The sequence below is a fragment of the Helianthus annuus genome, chromosome 4, assembly GCF_002127325.2.
Source record: "Helianthus annuus cultivar XRQ/B chromosome 4, HanXRQr2.0-SUNRISE, whole genome shotgun sequence".
NCBI lineage: Eukaryota > Viridiplantae > Streptophyta > Magnoliopsida > Asterales > Asteraceae > Helianthus > Helianthus annuus.
In genome coordinates this window covers 50,372,674-50,382,674 of record NC_035436.2, presented here as the reverse complement: position 1 = coordinate 50,382,674, position 10,001 = coordinate 50,372,674, and the positions used below count along the sequence as shown (strand labels likewise).

At 34.6% G+C, this 10,001-nt stretch overlaps 1 protein-coding gene across 1 annotated transcript; it reads right to left on the bottom strand.

Moving 5' to 3' along the window:
• Positions 1-9,232: 9,232 nt before the first annotated feature.
• Positions 9,233-9,691, bottom strand: LOC110933345 (leucine-rich repeat extensin-like protein 5). Its single transcript, XM_022176574.1, has one exon. It carries the CDS (start codon positions 9,689-9,691, stop codon positions 9,233-9,235), a length of 459 nt encoding a protein of 152 aa, XP_022032266.1.
• Between the last annotated feature and the right edge of the window lie 310 nt (positions 9,692-10,001).

Below are 10,001 nucleotides of genomic sequence, written 5' to 3'. Positions count from 1 at the left end.
CTTGAAGAGGTACTACCAGAGATTAAACATTTCTTGAAATACGTCATGTACTCCGGCTAATTCTTCTGGTAGTTGTAAACGATAGGCAACTGGTCCTATGCGTTGAATTACTGGAAATGGTCCTATGTACTTTTGGACTCATTTTTCCTTTCTTACCGAATCGTACTATTCCTTTTCAAGGAGAAACTTTCAGAAGTACTTTGTCTCCGACTTGAAACTTTAATGGCTTGCAGCAATTGTCCGCATAGCTTTTCTGGCGATCTCGAGCCGTTTTCAGTCTTTCCTTGATTTGAGTTATTTTGTCAGGGGTTTCTTGTACAATTTTAGGATCTGATAATTAACTTTCTCCTATTTCTGCTCAACAAACTGGAGTTTTGCACTTGCGTCCCTACAGTGCTTCGAATGGGACAGTTTCGATACTTGAATGATAATTATTGTTATAGGAGAATTTAGTTAAGGGCAAGTGGTTATCCTACTTGAATGGTTATCACACATGCTCGTAGCATGTCTTCCAAGGTTTGAATGGTTCTTTCACTTTGTCCGTCTGTTTGGGGATGATAAGCTGTACTTAAATTTCGTCGTGTTCTCATTGCTATTTGGAAACTTGTAATGGGAAGTGAAACGACTATCTCTGTCCGATATAATGGAGAGTGGAACTCCATGTAAGGATACTGTTTCATCTACGTACAACTTGGTTAACCTTTCCATGCTAACGGTTTCTTTCATAGTTTAGAAGATGAGCTGATTTGGGTAAATCGATCCATGATTACTCAAATCGCATTATTACCTTTTCTGGTTTTGGGTAACTTAGTAACAAAATCCATTGTTAAGAGTTCCTATTTCCATATAGGCATTTCTAATTGTTGGAGTAATCCTGAAGGTTTCTAGTGCTCTGCCTTAACTTGTGAACAAGTAAGACACTTAGATACATGACTGGCTATGTCCATTTTTTTATTCCTATCCACCAAAAGTTATTTCTTAAATCTTGGTATATCTTATTGTTACCTGGGTACATGGTATACTTAGATCTATGGGATTCCTCTAGAATCTTACTTCTTTATTTTCCCTGCTTAGGTACCCAATTGTTTTCTTAGGGAATCTCCAAATTCTATCACTTCCTCGTTTTAATTCTTTGGCTTGTCCTTTCATTCCTTCAGCATCGTCTTCGATTGCTGTTTCTTGAACTTTCTTTAGTTGCTCCATTAAATCTAACCATAGATCTACTCTAAGAGCATGGACTCGCTTTTGCTTTTCATGATACTTACGACTTAAAGCATCTGCAACTACATTTGCTTTTCTTCGTGATACTGGATATCACAGTCGTACTCATTTAGGATTTCCATCCATCTTCTTTGCCTCATGTTTAGTTCTTTTTGCCCAAATACGTACCTTTAGCTTTTGTGATCTGTATCTACAGATAATGTCTCCAAATCTTGAGGGCAAAATTATAGTTCCTAATTCTCAATCATGAGTTGTATAATTTTCCTCGTGCTTTTTCAAGTGCCTGGAGGCATACGCAATTACCTTTTTGCGTTGCATCAACACACATTCTACTCCTAATTTTGAAGCATTACAATATACTTCAAAATCTTCAGTTCCTTCTGGCAATGCTAAAATTGAAGCACTTGTTAACCTTTGATTTAATATCTTAAGAGCTTCTTCTTGTCTAGGTCCCCACTCAAACTTAACTGTTTTACAGGTTAGCTTAGTTAAGGGTTTAGTTATTTTAGAAAAATCTTTAATAAATTGTCTATAGTATCCAGCTAAACCTAGAAAACTTCGAACTTTTATGGCTGTTTGCGGGACCCTCTATTTAGTAATTGTTTCTATTTTAGAAGGATTCACATGGATACCTTCGTGATTTTCCACATGACCTAAGAATTGCACTTCCTGTAGCCAGAATTCATACTTCGAGAATTTGGCGTACAACTTCTCTTTTCTTAACAAAGTTAAGAGTGCATGCAAATGCTCACAATGTTCTTTTTGACTGTTGGAATAAATAAGTATATCGTCTATAAAGACATTATAAATTTATCCAAATATGGTTTACAGATTCAATTCATCATGTCCACGAATGCTGCGGGTGCATTCGTTAATCCGAAGGGCATGACTGTAAACTCATAATGACCATACCTAGTTCTGAAAGCAGTTTTAGGCATGTCTTCCTCTTGTACTTTCAATTGACGATATCCGGGGCGCAAGTCTATTTTAGAAAAATATCTAGCTCCCTGGAATTGATCAAAAAGATCATCAATCCTAGGTAATAGGTATCGATTTTTAATTGTAACCTTATTTAATTCTCTATAATCGATACACCTTCTCATAGATTTGTCTTTCTTTTTCACAGACAATACTGGAGCTCCCTATGGGAATGAACTAGGTTTGTATGAAACCTTTACTTAGTAATTTATCTAGTTGCTTTTTCAATTCTAGCATTTCGTTGGGTGCTAGCCGGTAAAGTTTCAGGGAAGGACGACGTACTCGAAATATCGTAAGTAAGAGAAGAAGTGCCTACAAAGTATCTATATAGGTATTTTTATAATTAAAATTTACTAAATAAGTATGATAACTTAATTTATATACATTAAATGGTTATTATTATGGTTGGATATTGGTTAGTGCTGCCTTGTTTAAGCATAGGTGATCAGTCCATGCCTAACTAAGGCTAGGCTACTCAATATCTGCTCCTGACAATAACCAGAGTATTTAAAATACTGATATATTATTACAATTAATGAAACTAACATAAACTTAAATGGGAGTATATCGGAATAGGAGGTGAATTTGTGTATCATTATCTGAGTATATTATTGTTTTAAGATTGCTTATATAGAATAAATTAATAAGGCAAATTTAATATAAATAATTTTAAATAAATAAATAAATAATTAAATCCGAGATTAGCGCAATCTTCAGATTTTGTGGAAATGTCACCAGAGGGTGATCATGATCAAAGAAACATTTTAGTGAAGTCGAAGGCCAAAAACATGTTATAGTTCAAGAGAATCAAAGTGCTTATTGGGATTATTTTGAATTTGAGTATGATGGCTTAAAATATCATATGGGACCTGGAATTGAATACAAATTGCGAGCAATTTAACTGGGTTTGAACAAAACGAGTTGTAATAAGGAAGTTCGGACATCATTATAACAGAAACCATGGAAAATCGAGTTTTTCAAGAAATTCATTGATTTGATATTAAAGAGTCATCGCTTTGTAAAACGAGGTTTTACTATGCAAAGATCAACTATAGCGAAATGATATTTGAACTTTTGATAAAACAACAATTGGTATAATGTCCTCCTATGGTCTTCCTCATTTGAATGAACCATAAGTACAATGAACGTGTGGATTTACCAAGAAATGTAAAAATTTGCTACTATGAAAGAAATCCTCATGGTATGATGCCTATTAGAAGGAGTAGAAACACGAGAGTTAACTTACTATAGGCAGAAGTCAGAATTTCAATAATATAAAAACTTTATTTGGAATTTCGTGTGATAACTAGTGTGACGTTATTATGGAATGTCGAAATAAAATAAAATAAAATAGAGAATTTACAAAGGTACGTGATTCCTTTTTGCAGTGTGATTATGGTTAAACTGTGCACCGATGTTTGTGAAATCTCGTTACAACGTACCTTAGCGAGATTTGTGTCGTTTGTAGAATCGTGTGGCAATAGTGTTTCTTTCTAATTAGTCGTTTTTCTACTGGCGGAAATAGTATTGATGTCATAGTGCCCAATTTATAATTTCCAAAGGTCTTGCCTTGGAAGTCGTGTGTGATAAACTTCGACGTTTGTGGACATATAATTTAATAAGTTTCATGTGTTTTCTTGTGCACCAGCACAACTTTATTTGCGTAAATCGTATATGGTAATTCTTTTAGAATTTCTTTTACTCTTAATGATGTCCCAACTTAATGGGTTTCCATTGTTTTGTCAAACGAGCTACGGGACAATTGATCAAACGGAATAATGTTTGATATCGGAAAAGAGATTCCTGATAAAGAAATCTAGACACAGATGCTAGTGCTTTATTTCGAATTGTCAATCCTTATGGTTTTTGGATTTCCTTATAGATATACCTATCTATATAATCACGTATTTCACATGCTGAAATAAACATACCATTTATCAGGTCAATGTATTAACAAAGTCATATTTCCAAAAACCAATCAAATATCTGGTCATAATGCTATTTTAGGGAAATCTTGTCACTTGTTTGACATATTATATACCCCGTCTTACCCAGTTCGCGCCGGAGAGGTAATCTCAGTATATCCGGACAAACTGGAGAGTCTGCTACTCTATACCCAGTTTTGCCGGAGAACATATTCTATTTCCCATAAATAGCATCTTTTCAAGATTTTTAAAAGTGCCTCTTTCATTAAGGCTTTTATCCAGAATCAAGGAAATTTGTATTTCCATACATATCTTTATTCTGGACTAAATATCAAGAAACAAGAATAAATAGCAACTAAGTGCTATTGCCTGCTAATCGTCATTCTTATGGCATACCAATATTCATTACATTATACTTATATAAGTAATTTTATCTTGAAACTTATATTAAGACAAAATTCTTAAGTTCAAGTCTAAATATTATCCTGAGTGTTACCCGATAATATTAAGTACCTAATTCTTCGTTTAAAATTATGTATTATTATAATATCTAATTGCTTAAACAAATGGCTTAGCTTATAATAAGACATCCTTTCTTATGTTCAAGTCTAAATATTATCAGTTGTGCTACCAGTTAATAGCAATTTCCTAACTCTTTTATTTAAGCTTAAGTATTATTATCATAACACTTATAGGCTTAAAGCAGTGGCTCTGATACCACCTTTACTGTCACGACCCCCGACCCTATCCTGGCCGGAATCGGAAGCCGCGAGCAGTCAAGTGGTACCGGTGATTATTTTGAAAAACATTGCAGCGGAAATTTCATCAGGACCGTGAGTTAGGAAAAATATCAGAGTTTAGAAACACCGGATTTTATTTAAATAGATGGAATAAATTCCATGTTTTACAAATGTAGCTTTTAATAAAAACAATATATCTTAATTTGATTTAATTAATAAAAAAGCAACTTCTTGAAGTCCTTCAGTGCCGGATCCAATCCTTACTCCAATATACTGTAATTACCTGAAACGCGTTTTAAAAAGGTTTTGTCAGCGGGGAAATACTGAGTGAATCATTCATTTTACTAAAACGACGCATTTGTTATAATTTACAGTATTAAGGGGAATTACAATGTTTCTGATATCAAACCAACTACCCACAGTACTTGTCACTCGACTACCCATTGGCTATCTCGTTGTCCAAATGGTGTCTGTGACTGTGGTCAGATCACCCCTTGGCTAACTCGTTGTCCAAGTGTGACGGGAAATAAGTAATGTATACAAAACCCCACATACCGGCTGTAATTTGGTGATTACATAGACTTAATCCCTGTAATTATAACCTTTGAAAATAACTTGGAGTTTTGTAAAACAGTTGATAAAAAGAGAATGACTCACATTATAAGCATACAGATTCATACGGGCAAAGTTTAGTCTACAGATAAGCCTTGATATGTTGCAGATTTATACAGGTAGAGCTTAGCCTATTGATTTAGCTTTGTAACCTAGTGCACACAACTAGGTAGGTAACTTAATACAGCAGTTACGTCAATTCACGAGATTAAACCCTCACAACGATTAACAAGTGCAATACTTAATAATTTAACGGATTCACAACGAATAACAGAGCATAGTCCGAATTCGAACAGCACTCAAATATTCAAGTCGAAATCACGATGAATAACAAAGTATAAGCTCAATTTGAGCATCACTCAAACAATCGTTGGATAGTTACAATCGATCGGACGTTGAATCGTAATAGCGATCGAGTTATACCCTGATTCGTAGCAGCAATTCGTGATCGTGTGTGTTAATTGTAGTATTTTGGCTATAACTCAGCGTAGAATTGGAATTTCTACGTCGAACGAACAACAGAATGCAAGTGCCAGGCCCTTCTATTTATACACAAAAATTGCACCTCCCGCTAGTCGCGGAAGAATCCGTGTCGCGTGCCGCGTGTCGCCTGTGGTGACATTTTTAGGGTAGGGTAGGTACGTGTCCAACTAGCTTAGGTGAGTCGACAGTTTCGATGAATTCTACTTAGACAACGAATTCGAAGGATAATCATCAACTAGGTTTATCCCCCCCTGAGTTTTAGGGGCCCTGATCCTGATTCCGATTGTTCTGAAAATTTTAGGGTTTATGGCAAATTACTTGGGTGTCTCAATTAGGGTTTCCTATAGGTTAAATAAAATAATAATTTATAGTTTCGTGTGAGGGTTGTTACACCCAATTCTCGTAGTTATAAATATTTCATGTTATCATTAAAATTTATCGAGTTATCGTCCCCTTTTACATCCCATATTGTCTTGTTTATTCAAGTTTACACATGTGTAAATAAGCTGAAAATGTGTAAAACTGAGACCATGGAGCAGTTTACACATGTGTAATCAACCTGAAAATATGTAAAACATAACCAAATAAGTGACAGGGCACTGTTTACACATGTGTAATTCAGCTAAAAATGTGTAAAACAATTGTTTACACATGTGTAATTTAGCCGATGATATGTAAAACAGAAACAAATCACTAACAAGGACCAAATTTATACATGTGTAATACCCTGAACACATGTAAATCATAAAGAAAAGTCATAGTGAACATTTACACATGTGTAAAACAGAAAAGTTACACATCTGTAAAACAGCAGTAGTGTAAAACCCAAACCCAACAATCAAATAGGAGGCAACCATAAGGTCCCAAACCCCCACCCACCCATATGCAAGAAAAGGCAATAGCCAAAATTGTTGCAAACAGAATATAATGGCCAAGTTTTTAATATTTTGTGTGATAAAAATCTTAGCCCAGATGGAAATCAATTTCTCAACCTTCTCTCGTAGGTGAAAATAGCAAAGACAACACCACCACCACAAAGAGAGAAGAAGGGACAGGGTATGGTTATTCATTAGGAGTATGATTGGTGCTGTTTGATAAAACCCATTACATATTATGCAGATCCCAGGTACGAGCAGCTTGAAAAGGTGTAGCAGTTTCAACAACTTGAGACCCATTATACAAAGTCGAACCGATTATTTGATTAGTTTGAAAACTTCAGTAGTAGGTTTAGATCTTCCTTCATTGGTACAGATGTTTCTTTCTTGCCACACAAAATACACAGCAACCTCCAATGTTAACCATTTGTGATGCTCCAAATCGAATATTACACATGTGTAAAACAAACGAATAGAATAAACATAGTAAATTAGATGAATCTATAAGCGCATACTTATCTAGTAGATCAATTACATGAATAAATTTCACAATGTGCGAATACAAAATAAAAATTAACATATATTTGAAAGAAAGAAACACCACTTTTTTATTAAATTTTGAAAAACTAAACAAATCCTTACAATCATATGCAATAGATAGAACTAAAAGTACTTGTAAACATAATGAACCCAACATTCATTTTTTGGACAGTTTCTAGCATCAAGAAAACCACAATTACTTCAAATTGAACAAAATGTTTTCCCATCTTCCAAGAAACACCTACAGTAGTATCATCTTCATCACGGATTCAGATTCATGGTATTATTGAGAGCATCACTGGAATTCAAAGCATTGTCCACATTCAACATGATGTTAATTTGTACCTAAACATTCGATATTCCAAATTCTTCAGAGTGATTCCCCACATATGATTTTGGATAAATCATGACTGCAATTCACCAAATTAAAAGAAATTAGGGAAAATAAAAATTGAAATCCTAGCCAAATATGTAGGTTATCCAAAATCGATGAACAATGGAACTGAAATCAAGTCCAAACCTGCTGATTAAGGAATTTAAATCCAGATAAAACCTGCAAATTATGAACAAAATTAGATGAATCTTAACAACTTCAGAGGAATGGCTATGTAGTGGAGGACTCAAATCAGCTAAGGATTGCGTGATGAGAAAAATCAATTGAAGATCGCGCCACTAGAGATGGGAGAAATCATGCTTCAGAGGAGATAAAGAGGGATAAAGTCGTGGATGATTCAACATGTTCAACAATTACCAATGTACCCTTTTAATTTAAGTTAAAGTGAAAAGCATTGAATGGCTGAGATTTGTTCTCATAGTTCTCACAAAAGATGGGTGTTCTCATTTAAACCCTCCCATATATATATATATATATATATATATATATATATATATATATATATATATATATATATATATATATATAGCGGAACGATCCTCTAAATTATGAGTTTGCTTTAGTAGCTTAAGTTTAATTGTAAAGATGACATATGTGATTCCATATAAGTAGGATTAAAGGGAATTTTGGTCCTAAAACACAAACTTTCATAATTTTGTTTAATCAAAATTCAACACACAAAAAAAAAAAAGAAAGAAAAAGAAAAAAAAACTAGTACTAAAAAAACTAACACAAAAATCTAGTATAAAAAAATCTAACACAAACAATTTATTAAAAAATCAACATAAATAGTATAACAAAAATATTTAGTACAAAAATCCAGTACAAATATGTTATTTAAAAAAAAATACAAATTTTAGTACAAAAATCAACATAAATAGCAATACAGCACAACTTTTGTGTTTTTTTTAGTTGTTATTTTTATATAACAAATTAAGGCACTCAAATTAAAAATAAAAAGATGTTAGGTATTATGGTACAATTTAAAAAAAATATCATATAAAAAGAGTTATGTGTGAGATAAATTTTAGAAAAGCCAACATAAGTGGCTATTTTAAAATTAGGCTTACAAGCTCTTTTTTTATACCTTTATATTAGTAGTTGATTTAAAAAAATGAAAGATCAAGGCTCTTTTTTTTAATTTAGGCAAAATTAACTTTTTTATTTGATAATACCTCAATACATATAGGGTTTCTTTCTTTTCTGTACTTTAATTACATGGTTAATTCCTATGGTATGGGGATAATAACAACATTAGGTACTAAGGGCCTGTTTGGCATGGCGTAATGAAATAGATGAGGTAATGCAATGGACAAGGTAATGGAATAGACAAAGGAATAAAAAGGATCATTACATTCCATAGACTTGTTTGGTTACCATGCAGGAAAGGAATAAATCATTACCTTATGTTGTTTGGTAGATAAGAAAAGAGGAATGAACAAAATCGGCAATGGGTGGTGGCGGCTAGTGGCGGTGGCAGCGATGGGTGGTGGTGGTAGCGGCGGTGGTCGGTGGGTGACGGTTGTTAGCGGTGGCAGCGGCGATGGTCGGGGTTGGCGGTGGTCTACCGTGGCGGGCGATGGCGATGGGGGTGGCGACAGGTGGTGGTTGTGGCAACGACGGTGGGTGGTGGTGGTCGGCAGAGGGCGGCGGTAGTGGTCGGGGTGGCGGTGGTCGGTGATGGCGGTTGATGGTGGTGGCGATGGGTGGAGGCGGCGGCGGCGACGGTGGGTGGTGGTGGTCGGCGGAGGTTGGTGGCGGGTGGTGACGATGGCAAGTGGTGGTGGTGGCAGATGGTGGTGGTGATGGGCGGTGTTTGTGACGTAGGGTGAGAGAGGGAATGGAATGGAAAAAAAAAACAGGGGGAGTAGATGGAATGAATTTGAGGGAATGAAATAACTTATATGGAATGAGTGATTCCATTACGTTGACCAACCAAACACACTTTTTTCATTCATCGCAATAGTTCATTCCATTCCACCTCTCATTCATGCATACCAAACACTACCTAAGAGTATAAAGTAACAATCTAATGTATTAGCTTTTAGTTTTTAACATTCTAGGATATTAAGACTTACATCAATTAAAAACTAACTAAGAACTATGGGTACTTTCGTCATTTCATATCTTAATCCCAACGATGTTACTTTTGAGAAACCATATGGGCTTGTCGTGTAACTATTAACTCTTTTTTTTTCAAAAAAAAAAAAAAAAAAAAAAAAAAAAAAAAAAA